At 43.4% G+C, this 17,588-nt stretch overlaps 1 protein-coding gene and 1 pseudogene across 1 annotated transcript; one reads left to right on the forward strand and one right to left on the reverse strand.

The window, feature by feature from the left end:
- LOC138986962 (phosphatidylinositol-glycan biosynthesis class W protein-like) overlaps positions 1-2,371 on the reverse strand; it is a 29,426-nt pseudogene extending 27,055 nt beyond the window's left edge.
- A 6,182-nt stretch (positions 2,372-8,553) lies between these two features.
- LOC102281126 (T-cell surface glycoprotein CD1a) lies at positions 8,554-11,465 on the forward strand. Its single transcript, XM_070366942.1, is given in 7 exon segments — positions 8,554-8,577; positions 8,579-8,648; positions 8,949-9,215; positions 9,839-10,117; positions 10,592-10,870; positions 11,182-11,271; positions 11,425-11,465. Coding segments are annotated over 7 exon segments (1,050 nt in total).
- The last annotated feature ends 6,123 nt before the right edge of the window (positions 11,466-17,588 follow it).

A 17,588-nucleotide genomic window follows, 5' to 3' on the forward strand; every position in this document is an offset into this window, starting at 1 on the left:
CTAGATTCAATATCTGACTTAACTGCATATCCAACCTTCACCAGAAATGTAATCTTAATCAACTATTTTGGGATTTTCTGATCAGCACCAATGGGATAATCTCCCTGTGAGGCCCTCTCCATCCTCCAGAGAAAGAAGAGGCAATCTACATGATAAAATTCTCGCTATTCCTGAAAAGTTGTTGTTGAATCACGCGAATACACTGGAATTCTTGGCCCCCGGAGGAGAAGAATTCAATCCGGGGCCAGAGACGAGGCTTGATCGCTCAGAGCTTTTGTGTAATAAAGTTTTATTAAAGTAAAGTATAAAGGAGATAGAGAAAGCTTTTGACATAGGCATCAGAAGCGGGCAGAAAGAGTACCCACTTGCTAGTGTTTAACAACGAAGTTACATAATCCAAAGAATGTCTGGAGGTTGTAAAGACCTCATCAGATCTACTCCCATAATTTACATTTTAAGATAACAGAAGGTTGAATCCAAAGACTGTCCTTAGGCAGGATACATTATTGTTATGTAATCCTAAGGAATGTGGAGAAAGAAAAAAAGTTTGTCCTTTCTTCCTCCTTGAGAATTCCAGACCCCTCTCTCCTTGGGGACCCCTAGACTCCCTATCAACCTGCCTAGGAACTGACTCTCTCATTTCCCCCTTTTCTTTTAGGAGAATTATGTTGCCTAGGGAAAAGGGGCGTTGTTCTCTTTCCATAACTACTTCCGAGCTGACAAGGGGCATTGTCCCTAAATTGGTGAGGCAACATATTCTCCTAATCCTCATATTGAGGATATCTGATCCAGGGGCCCCAAATAGTAGCTGGAGGAAGCTACAGCAGTAGCAGGAGTTTGAGCAACCATTTGTAACTTAAAAGCTTTCATGCGGCTAGAAACAAATCCAGTTATACAGTTACAGATGCAGGGAGCAAACAGCAAGAACAAAACAACCAGAATTATTGTAATTAAGATAGTTGTCCACCATGGGGAACTAGTTAACGTCTTCCAAATTGAGGCAATTGAGGCTTCAGGAGTATCCATGGCCCTAATCATCTTGTTCATGTGGTTAGTAAAATGAGTAACATTCGTGCTCATATCAGGTATATATGTACAGCATTGGGTATGAATAATGGCACAAGTTCCTCCTTGTGCAGCTGTCAGAATATCTAGAGCCAATCTGTTTTGTAAAACCACCTTTCTAATTTGTGCTTGTTCAGCATTAAGAGCTGAAATAGCCTTTTGAGAATCCTGTAATGCCTGTTGAGTAAAATTAGTCAAAGCATCCACTCATAACATAACACCTGTAGTTCCCAAAGAGGGAACAAACGCTGCAGCCAAATAATCATACCAATGAAATACAGACCTTGCCCACCGAGTTTTAAGGTGGGGTAAATTAGCAGGCTTTTCTGGAAGCTCTGAAAATATAAAGCCATGCTAGACCCAGGGTGCATCTCCCTATCCAACCAGGGGGAAGCCATGCCCATAGGTAAGAGCCACATATCCAATAAGTCCCGTTTGGAGCAAGCCAGCACGACTGAGATATCCAGTCCCAATTTGTACCTGGCCAGACAAAGGGAGAACCTGAACTGGGATTGGAAAACACGGGAATGATTACATTGCATGTTTCCTGAGACAAAAATCCCACTTGTTTCCAATCATTGTAATTAAGTTGTTGGCTAACTTTTGGGGATGGCTCTGTTCGTTCCCAGCATATAGAGGCAGTAGATATTAAACGTCCTTTTTCAGGAGTTAGCCATGTAACCTCATTCCATATTTGATAAACGTCAGGTAAAAAACCATTAGATGTAGACCTGTTTACCTTATATGCAGCAAAATAGTCATTGAACCGAGACAATGTATAATCAAAATTAAAAGTCACATTATGTCCATAGTTAGAGTACAAAGCGTTGCACCAGTCCATTTTAGGGTTGGTAGATGTCATCAGATAAAGAAGAGGCATCGCATGTGATTGTTGTTGAAGGTATTCACAGACTTGGAGAAAGTCTTTTCCTTGAAGTGGGGATGTCCACCTCCGGAAGCCTTCCACTGATGAAGAGGGGAGTGCTCCACAGACCCAGCGGTTAGACTGATTGTGGAATGCAGCATAGGAGTGAGCCCAGGACAGGAAGACATTGTCTTGAGGATCCAACGGCAGACTCAGGATTTTTGGAGTCAGCAGAAGAAAACTCACATAGATTATCAGGCCCATCCACTGCCCTTTGTTTAACTCTAGAGCTCGGGTCAGAGCCACAAGCTCCGCTATCTGAACACTGGTTCCCTGGGGGAGAGATTTTGCCTCCAAAACCTGTTCAGCAGTCACCACGGCATAACCTGTTTTACGCTTTCCATCCTGAACAAAAGAACTGCCATCTGTAAATATTTCCATGTCAGGATTGTCTAATGGGGTATCCTTTAGATCCTCCCGAGCTGCATAGTTTAAAGTTAGAATTGAGAACAATCGTGATCAGGTGTTTCATTTTCCTTCTCAGGAAGGAAAGTGGCAGGATTTAAATTTCCACAAACTAAGCTTAGTTACTGGTCCTTCTAACAACAATAATACTTAAGAAGCCTACTGTCTGTCATCCAAATATTAACCTTAGAATTTAAGATTCCACTCACATCATGAGAAGTCAGTACAGTAAGGTTTTGTCCATTAATTATTTTTAAAGCTTCAGGTGCTAATAAAGCCACTGCCGCAATTACTCTTAGGCAGTGGGGCCACCCACGTGAAACTACATCTAATTCTCTGCTTAGATAAGCAATAGGTTGCTGGTGAGGCCCTTGGGGTTGTGTCAAAACTCCCAATGCCACACCTTTTCTTTCAGTGACAAATTAAATTCTGATCCTGTGGGCAAGCTCAGAGCTGGAGCTTGCAGGAGAGCAGTCTGAAAAACCTTAAAAGCCTTTTGAGTCTCTGGAGACCAAACCAGTTAGTCGGTTTGGGCCTGCTGAGTTTCAGCTATAAGTTTATATAAAGGCCGGGCAAGTTCCCCATAACCCGGAATCCAAATGCGACAGTAACCTGTGATTCCCAAAAATCCTCTCAATTGTCTTGAAGTCATAGGTAGAGGATGATTTAGTATAAGTTTAATTCTCTCAGGGCCTATGGCCCTAGTCCCTTCTGATATGATTAGGCCCAGATATCTAACTGATTGTTGACAAAGCTGAGTCTTTTCTCTTGATGCCTTGTAACCACAGCCTGCCAGAAAGTTTAAGAAATCTTCTGAGGCTCGCAAACAAGCTTCCTCTGTCTCAGCACAGAGCAAAATATCATCTACATATTGTACCACCACCGCTTCAGAGCTATTAAAGTTTTGTAGATCCTGTGACAAACTTTGTCCAAATAAGTGAGGACTGTCACGAAATCCCTGGGGCAAAACTGTCCAGGTTAACTGAGAAGCTGGCTGGGTAGAGTCTTCAAAGGCAAATAGAAATTGACTTTCTTCCTCCAAAGGCACTGAATAGAAGGCATCCTTTAAATCAATTACTGAGAAATATTTGGCCCGTTCAGGAATTTCAGACAATAGAGTATAAGGATTAGGCACCACAGGGTGTAAAGGAACTACAGCCTCATTTATTATTTGTAAATCTTGAACTAGTCTCCATTTACCATTCGATTTCTTTATACCCAAAATAGGAGTGTTGCAAGGACTGTTACAGGGAATTAATAGTCCCTGCTCCTTTAAATTTTCGATGATGGGTTTTAACCCTTCTTTAACCTCAGGCTTCAATGGATACTGCTTCTTATGTAGGAATACGTGCGGGTCTTTGAGCTTAACAACTATAGGAATAGCATTTTGTGCTCGACCCACAGATTTTCCATCAGCCCATTCTCTAGGATTTACATTTTGTTCAACTAAAGGGAGAGAAAGGAAGGGCTCCATATTCATGAAAACAGAGGCATGGACCTTGCTCAGTATATCCCTTCCCAAAAGGGGTGAGGGAGATTCTGGCATGATCAGAAACTCGTGTGAAAACAGCACAGAATCCCAGTTTCAAGATAAAGAATAACTGAAATAATACCTTTTGGCTCATCCAGACAGTCCCATTATGGAAGCGGATCGGGAAGAAAGTGGGCCAGGGCCTTCAGTAAGCACAGAATAAGTTGCCCCAGTATCTAAAAGGAAATCAACGGATTGGCCCCCCACAATTATTAATACCCTGGGTTCCTCAGGTGTAATTAGGACGGGAGCTTGTGTGGGGACCCCCGGGCACCTTCAGTCCTGATTGTCTTGAGAGTCCGACCCTGGAGACCTATGCCTCTGGGGGCAGTCTCTCTTTCAGTGTGATCCTTTGCAGACCGGACATGGAGCTGGGGGCGGCTTAGATGCCTGAGGGCAATCCCACTTGAGATGCCCCTCCTCTCCATGGTAATAGCAAGCCCATCCCTTTTCACCTGGGCCCCTCTGGGCATTTTTCTCAGGCTGTTTAAGAACGTTTTTCATAGCCATGGCGAAGGCTTCCGCCATTTTCCTTTGTCTTTTTTTGCCTCTCTTTCCTCATATTCCCTACCATAATAGACTGTCTGAGCCAGTTGTGACAGAGTATCTAAAGACTGATTTGGTCCATGCACCCGTTTTAATAGCTTACAGCGGATATCTGGAGCTGACTGAGTGAGAAATCTATCCTTTAAGATCACTTTTCCCTCTTCACTTTCGGGATCAATCTCAGAGAATCTGCGAAGGCCTTCTCTCAGTCTATCTAGGAATTTACCAGGAGCTTCCTTCTCCTCTTGTTCTATGTCTGCCAATTTGCCATAGTTTAAGGCTTAGAATGCACCTGCCTAAGTCCTTCAAGAATACATCTAACAAAATGACTCTGATCCCATCTTCCTTTAGCTGTGTTGTAGTCCCAGTCTGGTTCTTATAGTTGGGACTGCCTGATTCCCAGTGGGGAGGGCCGCTATCTCGTTCTCCCTCTTCCCTACTGATGCATTACCAAGCCATTCATCTCCATAAGCAACCGCTTTTCCCGAAACTCGAGTCTTTGACTCCGGAGTCAGCATTTGTCCCAAGATATACATCACATCCTTCCAAGTGAGATCATAAAGCAGAGTAACACCTTTAAAAGCTCTAATATATTTTTCTGGGTCCTCTAAATAGTCTCCCAGATCCTCCTTGATTCTTTGTATTTCTTGATAAGAGAAAGGCTTATTAACTCTCATAGACTGATTATTTCTCCCAGTGGGTGTTTCATAAAGAGGCAACAGCTTGTGTGGCTCTTCCTCAGTCTCTCTGGCTGCTCTGCGCATATGATCCCAGGGATAGATTGGGGAAACCTGTTTTTCCTCTTCTCTTTGTCTCCTGTCCTCCATCTCATCTCTTACTTCGATGGTCTGAGTTTCTACTGAAAGCAGAGTAGTCTGAGGTCGTACTGAGACAGGAGTTGTTTGGACCTCCATGTGGGCAGTTTGAATCCCAGTTTGGAGTCCCAGGTATGGGGCAAAGTAAGAGGACAGGAAGGAGCTGAAAGTTTCACGCCCAAATCTATACCCTTAGGACATAAGTCTGGCATATTTCACAGAGAGAAAAAGGGCAACACATATGCTACTTCTACCCATTTCCCTTGTTCCTTACAGAACCGCTCTAATTGTAGAACAGTATTATATTTAAAAGACCCTCCAACTGGCCACCATTTCCCATCCTCCAATGGATACCGTGGCCATGCAGTATCACATAGGAAGACCAGGTGTGTCTTCTTTAAGCCCTGGAGATCAAATCTACCCGTTTTTCAGGATACAGTTCAAAGGAGTGAGGCTGGAATTGTTAGCTCCCATCTGTAAGAGAGAAAAAAAGCGACCAAGGCCATTTTTCTACCGGAGGCATCCCTCCCTGCTCTAGATGGGAGTGTAGACAGACGTTACACCAAAATCTTTTCCTTCCTGGTTGGACTTAGTCTGCCCCTTACCAACGCAGGCACCGTACTCGTCCCTCCCGGTTCTACCATCGAGATGGGGTGGGGATGTACCAGGGGTAGACTTGGTAGCATCCCTACTTGACGTCCAGCTCTTCACCTTTAACCTTGCTTGCCTCTGATGTCACCCAGGGTGAATCAGAGTAACCTTCTGGAATGCCTCCCAAGCTAAGACTGCTGTGGGAAACATTTGTCACCTGAGTGCCTGTGCACGACCCTGTATTTCCTGATCACAATAAGACCGAAGTGAACAGTATTTCCTGATCACAATAAGACCGAAGTGAACATAAAACTGAGATGTTCTTTCCAAGCATCACCACACCAGTATAACAGCCTCCTCTGATCCACTAAGAGCCGGTGTTACCAAAGAAAAAAACCCATTGCAGTCCCAATCTGAGTAACCTTTAACCTCAGAGATGTTCTTGGAGCTAGAGCTCCATCCAGGTTCCGAACTTTCGATTCCTAGGAAGGCTAGGCGCTTTCTTGACTACCAATCCAAGTCTTGGACCTAAGCCACAGTATGTAGTAACAGTATAGATCACAAGTCCCTTGAAAGTCTATGATCTGATAGATTAGGTTAGTACTTCTAATTCCCAAGGAGTTATGAAATGGTCAAAGAGACCGAAAAGTTTGACCGAGAAAGGAGAGTTCGGTCCACACGCTTTGCCCATTTCTGGTCGGTTCCTGAAGGAGACATTGGGTGCCTCTTGGCATTGGCAGGTCAGTATAACGCCCCGACAGGTTTCTGCCATAAGCCATATGAGATCACTGTGGAACCGCAGAGCAGGGCTCCTTACTTGCTTCAAGCAGGGCATGCCATTCATTCACACAAGCACACGGTAGAGTTAGTAAAGCACAGCAGAAAACGTGTTCACTAAGAGAACAAAGAACTAAAGCTCCAAGCATCTTTACCTTGTCTTGAAGGATCCCGGACGAGCCCCCAAGATGAAAGGTTGTTGTTGAATCACGCGAATACACTGGGATTCTTGGCTCCCGGAGGAGAAGAATTCAATCCGGGGCCAGAGACGAGGCTTGATCGCTCAGAGCTTTTGTGTAATAAAGTTTTATTAAAGTTTAAAGGAGATAGAGAAAGCTTCTGACATAGGCATCAGAAGGGGGCAGAAAGAGTACCCGCTTGCTAGTGTTAACAACGAAGTTATATAATCCAAAGAATGTCTGGAGGTTGTAAAGACCTCATCAGACCTACTCCCATAATTTACATTTTAAGATAACAGAAGGTTGAATCCAAAGACTGTCCTTAGGCAGGATACATTATTGTTATATAATCCTAAGGAATGTGGAGAAAGAAAAAAAGTTTGTCCTTTCTTCCTCCTTGAGAATTCCAGACCCCTCTCTCCTTGGGGACCCCTAGACTCCCTATCAACCTGCCTAGGAACTGACTCTCTTATTCCCTTCCCCTCAAAAAGAAGATGTCCTGGTCTAAAATACTCTTTTCTGTTGATAAATAGCTCACCTGACCTGCCCTTTTTATAAAAACCTTCCATTCTATGCTGTTTCTCTGAGTGCCTTTGTAGTTGCTAGATGGGATGTTGTCCAATTCAAGAATCATTGAATAAAGCCAGAAGATCTTCAAATTTACTCAGTTAAAACTCCCCCCCCCACCACCCCCCCCACACATAGGCTATATATGTAACACCTCAGGACAATCTCTGAAGTCAAGATCCTGTTGGGTAAACAAAACAGTTAAGGGTCACCATTTTGGAAAATGTTGTTTCAAGAATGCTTTTTGTGTGTGTGTGTTTTTTTTTTTTTTGTCTAGAGTTTATATATTATAATAAGTCTCAACACAGCAAGATTTACAATTCTTGTTTCAGTGTTTTATACCCTAAGGGATCTAAAAAGTCTTTGAATAAGGTTATTGCATTGTGTAACATGATTCACAAGTGTAACAGATGCTTGTCCTCAGGCAGGTGCTACGTGATTGTTTGATGAGTGACTATATGTCAATGCAGGTCAAACAGAGGAGGGTTTTCTTTATGCTGCAATGCTCCTGTGATCTCTGTGATGGCTACTGGCTACTCCCTAAGAATAATGAAGAATATGTGTCAGTTTATACTGTTTCTCAGGGAAATCATAGGGGATCCTGAAAAAGCTAATAAAGCAATGAGTGAGAACTCAGAGGCGTGAATGAGGTAGGTGGGAGTGAGAAAGGGGGAGAGAATATTTGAGGAAATATTAAAAAAAAATGCAAGAGAAAGACAGAGTAACAGAAAAGAGCAGTGGCATGAGAATTTTAAGCAGGTTGCTGGGAAGACATTTAGTTTCATGCTTTTATTTCAAGGTTGAAAAAGTCCTTACTGGTACATTCATTTTTAAATACCACATAAGACTTGGTCCATAACAGTTAGATTGGGGAAGATGAACAGGATGGAAGCTGGTGACAAGGAGAGAACTTGGAAGCCAGAGAAGAGAGTCAGAACTGGAAGAGAAATGAGCATTTGGGTAGGCGGTCTTGGGATTAGGGAAGGAGCAGATTTTTTTTTTTTTTTCTTCAGACAGTGAATAAAGGGAAGGTTCATTGGTAAGAGCAGGAAGTCAGAGTAGTGGTGTTGTGTGGTAGGTTTGCTTAGAACAGAAATCAAAGACCAACTTTTCTGAGAGAAAAAAAAAAAAAAAAAAACATCTGCAAATGAGATGCTGTTTCTGCAACTTCCATTGGCTCCTGGTTCTCCTCGTGGGTGGAGACAATGAAGAGAATAAGAACTCTGTTCCAGAAGCTGGGTATATGTGTGTGTGTGTGTGTGTGTGTGTGTGTGTGTGTGTGTGTGCGTGCGCACGCACGTGCATACCTATGTGTATGGGGTGGTTTCCCAAACCAGAAGATTGAGAATATCAGCCTAGTTTCATTCTGAGCATCCCTGACGCAGACCCCTGTGCTCTCATAGCACATAGGGCCCTGGGGCAGGCATGTGTCTGCTGAGATATCTTGCCTTTCATCTAGATTCTGAGTTTCCTTTCTTTGGCACCTTTCATTCTCCAGTCTCTCCTTCTCAATGCCCCTCCTCATTGTCTTTGTTCTTTTACCACAGACTTTCAGGAGCCCGTTTCCTTCGAAGTCATCTGTATCTTATCCTTTCACAACAGTTCTTGGGTGCAAAGTCTGGGCTCAGGCTGGTTGGGTGAGTTGCAGACTCATGGCTGGAAGAGCAACCCTGGCACTATTATTTACCTGTGGCCTTGGTCCAAGGGCAACTTCAGCAATGAGGAGTTGATGGAACTGCAAAGTTTTTCTCACATGAGCTTCATTAGATTTGTTCAGGCATTTTACAGCCATGCCAGGAAATGGCAATTTGAATGTAAGTTCATTTTCCTTAACAGGGATTGGGGATATGGTAGGGGGTGTGTGGGTTTTACTGAGTTTATTTCTCTAAGAAACAGCCTCCAATCAATTCTGGAACTTAACTCTCCAAACCATAGCATTGCAATTGTATCCTTTTGGCAAGAGGGTATAATCCAGACCCTGATTTCACAGAAGGTTCAAGACTTCTGCTATTTACAGACTCCTCTCTCATTGACTGCAGGCTTGTGCTTTATTATCTTGCATTTTGGTCACTTGCAAGAGCCCCTTTCCCCAGTTTCCAACTAGGCATCTATGTCTATATATTCATTGTTATCTATATATTCAGTGTTATCTATTGTATTTCATTCATCCTGGGTTATTTTAACCCCCACTTTCTCACATTAAGTCCTTCCTTATTCTCTTGCTCATATAATTTACACTGCCTTCTTTAAATATTTTACCCTCCTCCTTATGTCATCCATCTCTTCCTATATTCCTAGTTGCCAATAATTCCCCTTTCTCTGAATATCTGATGAAACCAATCTTGCTCCATTTCCTCAAATCATCTGAAATTCTCCCTTCTGTTTCCATCTTCCTTTTATCTTTTTTATGCGCTCTTTTCTCTAATTTTTTTGCCAGATCCCTTTGAGGTACAGATAGCAAAAGGCTGTGAGCTGCAGGCTGGGGAAGCCCCAGTAGGCTTTATGAGAGTTGCTTATCAAGGATCAGACTTCTTGAGCTTTCAGAACAAGTCATGGGTGTCCTCTCCAGAGGGTGGAAGGAGGGCTCAGGTCCTCAGAAGACTATTCAATTTGTTCCAAGGAACCCAGTTAATAATACACAAGCTCCTCAGTGATACCTGCCCACATTTCCTCTTGGGTCTTCTTGATGCCAGGAAGGCATATCTCCAGAGACAAGGTTAGTCCCACACCCTTTTCCATTAATATTTTGTTCTAAAATCATACCTTTTCATTTCCTAACAAGGAACTAAGAGGGGGAGGGGATAATGGGTGACAATCCTAGATATGGGAAAGTGAAAGTTGCTCACTTGTATTTGATTCTTTGCAACCCCATGGTCTATTACAGTCCATGGAATTCTCCAGGCCAGAATATTGGAGTGGGTAGCCTTTCCCCTTCTCCAGGGGATTTTCCCAACCCAGGGATCGAACCAAGGTCTCCTGCATTGCAGGTGGATTCTTTACCAGCTGAGCCACAAAGGAAGCCCAAGAATTCTGGAGTGGGTAGCCTATCCCTTCTCCAGAGGATCTTTCTGATCCAGGAATCAGGCCAGGGTCAATGTGGGAAAGTGTGTCTATCTAAATTGATGTGAAAATCTGAACTTCTGGGTCTGCATTAGAGTCCTCATCTGACTATCTTCCCTGTCCTCTGCAGTACGACCAGAGGCCTGGCTCTCCCTTGGCCCCAGTCCTGGCCCTGGACAACTGACGCTGGTTTGTCACATCTCTGGCTTCTACCCAAAGCCTATTTGGGTGATGTGGATGCGGGGTGAGCAGGAGCAACAGGGCACTCAGAGAAGTGACATCTTACCTAACGCTGATGGGACATCGTATCTTCGGGTTTCCTTGGATGTGGAAGCCATTGAGGCATCTGGCCTGAGTTGCCGGGTGAGGCACAGCAGTCTAGGAGGCCAGCACATCATCCTCTACTGGGGTGAGGAAAAACTGGAGCCCCGCTGGGATGGGAATAGGTGGTCCTTAAGCAGACTAAGAGAGCCAAGTGAAAAATTGGGGATTCTAGGGACTCCAGACCCAAAAGGAATACAAATAAAATAAAAAATATAGGAGTTGAAAATGAGAACCCTAGAGACATAGGGAAACTTGAGGTTAGATGAAGGAGGGATGAGAGAAGAAATAGGAAAGAATGAGAGGGTGAGGTGACACTCCAGTAACAAAGGAAGAGCACAGAAATGCAGTAAAACAGTGGGTGGGTTTTGAGGACATCTGTGTGTGTCCTGTCCACAGATCATCACAGCTCTGTGGGCTGGATTGCTTTGGCAGTGAGTGTGACCCTGGTGCTCATGGCAGGTCTTGCATTTTGGCTTTGGAAGCACTGATGAGTTCTTTGTGTGCATCCTTCCTGCCCTTTTTCAAGTGTCCACTTGTCTGTCCATCCTTTTTCTTCTCTCTCTCATCAGTTTTCCTCTTCCCAGCTTTCTTCCTTCTTAGCAGTCATTTCTTACCTCCACTCCATCTTTGTTCTCATTAGGACACACCATGAATCCCCAAGCTCTATTCTTCCTTTGTAATGAGATCCCAGCTGCCCAGGAACTCAGGACACATCTAAACAGACTTAGGTGATGATGGCCTTTCCACTCTCCTTACAGAGAGTTTTTAATTGTTGTGATTTTCTGCTTAATGATCAGCTGTCAATGAAGCTAAATGCATTTTTGTGATATTTGTCATTCTAACCTGTGTTTGGGATTTTAAATTCTGAATGGAATAAGGTCCTAGGATCCTTCACGTATTCAAATGTGAGTGCATCATCAGGCTTATTTCAGATGTTACTTCCTCCAGAGGGTCTTCCCTCATTCACAAGTGGAAGCTGTCTCTGTCTCGTCTGAACTGCCATTGTAATTTAACTGAACTTTTAAAAATCCTCCTCACTTTAGACCCTTTGTTGTAGCTGTTTATTTCCCCTTTCCCTTCTATTTTATAAGCTTCTTGAGAACAAAGTCCATGTCTTTTTACTATTTGTATCTATGGCAAAATGTCTTATCTGTATGTAGTATGTTGTAAGTAAAAATCTGGGCTGAATTTATTCTGAATTTATGATCTTAAAAACATTTTTTTTCTTCCTGTCATCTTTGTAGTAGTTGATACATCTGATGCTCTTCTGGTTAAAGGTCTTTTCACTTGGCTAAGGGACTGCACTTAGTGATCTTAGTTTTTAGTCATTTCTCTGAGCTCTTGAGGAGAAACAGTTTTATATTTGACCATTCTTATTTTTTAACTCTAGAGATTAATTTGGATGAAAATATTTCTTTATATTGAGAGTCAATTGTACTGCAAGTATATCAAACCAGTCAATCCTAAAGGAAATCCATCCTGAATGTTCATTGGAAGGACTGATGCTGAAGCTGAAGCGACAATACTTTGGCCACCTGAGGTGAAGAGTGTACTCATTGGAAAATACCTTGATCCTGGGAAAGATTGAGTGTAGGAAGAGAAGGGGATGACAGAGGATGGAAATGGATGGATGGCATCACTGAGTCAATGAACATGAGTTTGAACAATTGTGAGATAGGGAAGGACAGGGAAGCCTGGGCGTGCTGCAGTCCATGGGGTCGCAAAGAATTAAACATGAGAGCGATTGAACAAATTGATTTATAAATATTCTAAAAAAAAAAAAAGCAGAAGGCAGAATGTAGACTCATATTATTTAAAATATTTCAGTGATAAGGAACAGAGTTATCACCTTGTTAGACATATAGAATCTTGGACCTCAGCTGAGAATTCCTGAAACACAATTTGTATTTCAGCAAAACCAGCAGGGTTTATAAATGCATTAAAATTTGAGAAGCACTGATATTGGTGACATCCACAGCTGGGTATTGTTTTTGCTTTGGCTCCATCCCTTAATTCTTTCTGGAGTTATTTATCCACTGATCTCCAGTAGTACATTGGGCACCTACTGACCTGGGGAGTTCCTTTTTCAGTATCCTATCATTTTGCCTTTTCATACTGTTCATGGGGTTGCCAAGGGAAGAATACTGAAGTGCTTTGCCATTCCCTTCTCCAGTGGACCACATTCTATCACAACAGACTGGTTCCAAATAAGAAAAGGAGTACATCAAGAAAATACCCATAATACCAAAACTGTCACCCTGCTTATTTAACTTATATGAAGAGTACACCATGAGAAACGCTGGGTTGGAAGAAGAACAAACTGGAATCAAGATTGCTGGGAGAAATATCAATAACCTCAGATATGCAGACGACACCACCCTTATGGCATACAGTGAAGAGGAACTCAAAAGCCTCTTGATGAAAGTGAAAGAGGAGAGTGAAAATGTTGGCTTAAAGCTCAACATTCAGAAAACTAAGATCATGGCATCTGGTCCCATCACTTCATGGGAAATAGATGGGGAAACAGTGGAAACAGTGTCAGACTTTATTTTTTGGGGCTCCAAAATCATGGCAGATGGTGATTGCAGCCATGAAATTTAAAGACGCTTACTCCTTGGAAGGAAAGTTATGACCAACCTAGATAGCATATTCAAAAGCTGAGACATTACTTTGCCAACAAAGGTCCGTCTAGTCAAGGTTATCATTTTTCCAGTGGTCATGTATGGATGTGAGAGTTGGACTGTGAAGAAAGCTGAGCGCCAAAGAATTGATGCTTTTGAACTGTGGTGTTGGAGAAGACTCTTGAGAGCCCCTTGGACTGCAGTCCATTCTGAAGAAGATCAGCCCTGGGATTTCTTTGGAAGGAATGATGCTGAAGCTGAAACTCCAGTACTTTGGCCACCTCATGTGAAGAGTTGACTCCTTGGAAAAGACTCTTTTGCTGGGAGGGATTGGGGGCAAGAAGAGAGTGGGACGACAGAGGATGAGATGGCTGGATGGCATCACTGACTCGATGGACGTGAGTCTGAGTGAACTCCGGGAGTTTTTGACGGACAGGGAGGCCTGGCGTGCTACGATTCATGGGGTCGCAAAGAGTCGGACACGACTGAATGACTGATCTGATCTGATATGATCCACAGTAGTAGATATAATGGTCATTTGAGTTAAATTCTCCCATTCCAGTCCATTTTAGTTCTTTGATTCTCAAAATGTCGATATTTACCCTTGCCTTCTCCTGTTTGACCATTTCCAATTTGCCTTGATTCATGCATTCAAGGTTCATATGCAATATTGCTCTTTACAGCACTGGACTTTTCTTCCATTACCAGTCACATCCGCAACTGGGTATTATTTTTGCTTTGTCTCTGTCTTTTCATTCTTTTTGGAGTTATTTCTCCACTGATCTGCAGTAGCATATTGGGCATCTACCGACCTGGGGAGTTCATCTTACAGTGTCCTATCTTTCTGCCTTTTCTTACTATTCATGGTGTCTTCCCTGGTGGCTCAGAGGGTAAAGCGTCTGCCTGAAATTTGGGAGACCCAGGTTGATCCCTTTGTTGGGAAGATCCCCTGGAGAAGGAAATGACAACCCCCTCCAGTACTCTTGCCTGGAAAATCCCACTGACAAAGAAGCCTGGTAGGCTACAGTTCATGGGATTGCAAAGAGTCAGACACAACTGAGCGACTTCACTTTCACTTTCACTGTTCATGGGGTTCTCAAGGCAAGAATACTGAAATGGCTTGCCATTCCCTTCTCTAGTCAGCCACGTTTTGTCAGAACTCTCCACCATGACTCGTCCATCTTGGGTGGCCCTACATGGCACTTCCAGATATTCAAGCTGGTTTAGAAAAGGCAGAGGAACCAGATATCAAATTGCAAACATACACTGGATCATCAAAAATGCAAGAGAGTTCCAGAAAAACATTTACTTCTGTTTTGTTGACTGTGCCAAAGCATTTGACTGTGTGGATCACAACAAACTATGGAACATTCTTCAAGAGATGGGAATACCAGACCACCTGACCTGCCTCCTGAGAAATCTGTATGCAGGTCAAGAAGCAACAGTTAGAACTGAACATGGAACAGCAGATTGATTCCAAATCAGGAAGGGAGTCCGTCAAGGCTGTATATTGTCACCCTGCTTATTTAACTTATATGGAGAGTACATCATGAGAAATGCTGGACTGGATGAATCACAAGCTGGAATCAAGATGCCTGGGAGAAATATCAATAACCTCAGATAAGCAGATGACATCACCCTTATTGTAGAAAGCGAAGAAGAACTAAAGAGCCTCTTGATGAAAGTGAAAGAAGAGATAGAAAAAGTTGGCTTAAAACTCAATACTAAGAAAACTAAGATTATGGCATCTGGTCCCATCACTTCATGGGAAATAGATGGGGAAACAGTGGAAACAGTGACAGAATTTATTTTTCTGGGCTCCAAAATCACTGCAGATGGTGACTGCAGCCATGAAATTCAAAGATGCTTGCTCATTGGAAGGAAAAATATGACAAACCTAGACAGTCCATTAAAAAGCAAAGACATCACTTTGGTGACAAAGATCCATATAGTCAAAGATATGGTTTTTCCAGTAGTCGTGTAAGGATATGAGAGTTGGACCATAAAGAAGGCTGAGCACTGAAGAATTGATGATTTTGAACTGTGGTGCTGGAGAAGACTGTGAACTGTGGTGCAAGAGAAGGGCTCTTGAGAATCCCTTGGGCATCAAGGAGATCCAACCAGTCCATCCCAAATGAAATCAGTCCTGAATATTCACTGGAAGGACTGATGCTGAAGCTGAAGCTCCAATACTTTGGCCACCTGATGTGAAGAACAGACTCATTAGAAAAGACCCTGATGCTGGGAAAGTTTGAAGGTGGGAGCAGAAGCAGATGACGGAGGATGAGATGGTTGGATGGCATCACCAACTCAATGGACATAAGTTTGAGTACACTCTGGGAGTTGGTGATGGTTAGGGAAGGCTGGCGTGCTGCAGTCCCTGGGATCACAAAGAGTCGGACATGACTGAGCGACTGAACTCAACTGAACTGAACACTGGAATCCAAGAATCACATGATAAAACAATGCTTTAGATTTGAAAATGACTCAGAAAGAAAGATGAGATTAGGTTTTAGGGTAGGGACTATGAAAAGATGGAGAAGAAGACCAAGAGTTGAGATAAAGGCTTAGTGGATAATGAAGGGGAGACACAGAAAAATGAGAGAGGAGGGAGAGGCAGAGTAGTGAAAGAGGAGAACACACTGGTCAGAAGGTGTAGGAACATAGTAAGACACAAAATTGTTGGAGCCAGACGTGTTGCTTGGCATATTCAGTTCTTTTCACTTAATCATATTACAGATAAGAAAACTAAGATCAGAATGCTTATGATCGCTCCAATATACTACTATATCCAGCAAGTGTCTATCCAAGAGTTTATCTTGCTCTCAGTCCAAAGCTCCTTTTGAAGTGTGAAGTGACAGTCACTCAGTCGTGTCTGACTCTTTGCCACCCTGTGGACTGTAGCTGGCCAGGTTCCTCTGTCTATGGAATTCTCCAGGCAAGAATACTGGAGTAGGCAGCCATTCCCTTCTCCAGGGGATCTTCCTGACTCAGGGATCAAAATGGGGTCTCCCTCATTGAAAACAGATTCTTTACCATCTGAGCCACCAGGAGTGCAAAGTATTTGCTGTGAGGGGTGATAAGCAAACAGACCAGATGAATGAAGCCAGAAAAGTGAAGGGGAATCTTGAAGCAGAGTGGGAGGGAAAATGACGCCAGTAAAAGGCACATCATTGTAAGAGGCAGTAGATTTTTCTAGCAGGGAAGCTGAGATTTCTTTTGGTGGAGAGGAAATGTAGGATAAGCCTGTGAAATAGTGTAGGGAGGGGTGCTCACACCTGGGTCCTGAGGGGATGGAATTAAAGAGCTAGATTGTGTATGGAGGAGCACCAAGAGACAATTGTTAGAAAGGATATGAGATTGCTGGTGGCATAAGCACCAATGATTTAAGTCTTGACCAATGCATCAAGAAGGATCCTCAGGGAGGTCTGGTAACCCAGGGAAGAATACCAGACTCCCCTAAGATATCCAACCAACTTGATTTATAATCAAGGTGTCTCCCAGCATGCCCAGATTTCTCTTCTAGGTTTTGCTGGTCCAGGGAGCAGATCTCTTAGTTCTTTCTTTCTTTTTTTCCCCTCTGGTCACAGTCATCTCACTCCTGCCCCCACCTTATCCCTTGAGTTTGGCTTCCAGTTCTGGTTTTTCTCAACTCCCCCATTTCTCAGTATTTCTCAGTCAGCTCCTGAGAAACCCCTATCCTTTCTCCTCCTTCAGAGCTGTCCCTCATCCAACATAGCTCAGTGTATGCTCAGGAGTGGAGCTCCCTGGGAAGCTGCAGGTCCACAGTGGGGCCACAACTCAAGTACCAGCTGCTTCCTGTTCCCTGATTAGGACCAACGTTGCCCACAAAAGCTGAGATGAAGAATCAGCAGCTCTGCCCCACTTCTCTCTCCAATCATCCTCCTGCTCCTCCCTCTCAGCTTCCTCTCCTTCCTCCTCCCATCCCACCCTCTGCCACTCTCCTCCTCTTTCTTCTTGTTCCTCTCTACTCCCCTCTTCTTCCTCTTCTGGGCTTCCTTCTCTCCTCCTCCATCTGTTATGTCCTTGGTCTCTCTGCCCTGCTCCCAACCTGTTGTTTCCAGCCTCCATTCCTCAGGTAGTTAACTCTTCTTCCTCTTCTTCCCACCCAAACTCAAACTGCCTCCTCCTTGCAGTTTGACCAGATATATCCCCAGACAA

Source organism: Bos mutus, unplaced genomic scaffold (assembly GCF_027580195.1).
Source record: "Bos mutus isolate GX-2022 unplaced genomic scaffold, NWIPB_WYAK_1.1 CTG317, whole genome shotgun sequence".
Lineage (NCBI taxonomy): Eukaryota > Metazoa > Chordata > Mammalia > Artiodactyla > Bovidae > Bos > Bos mutus.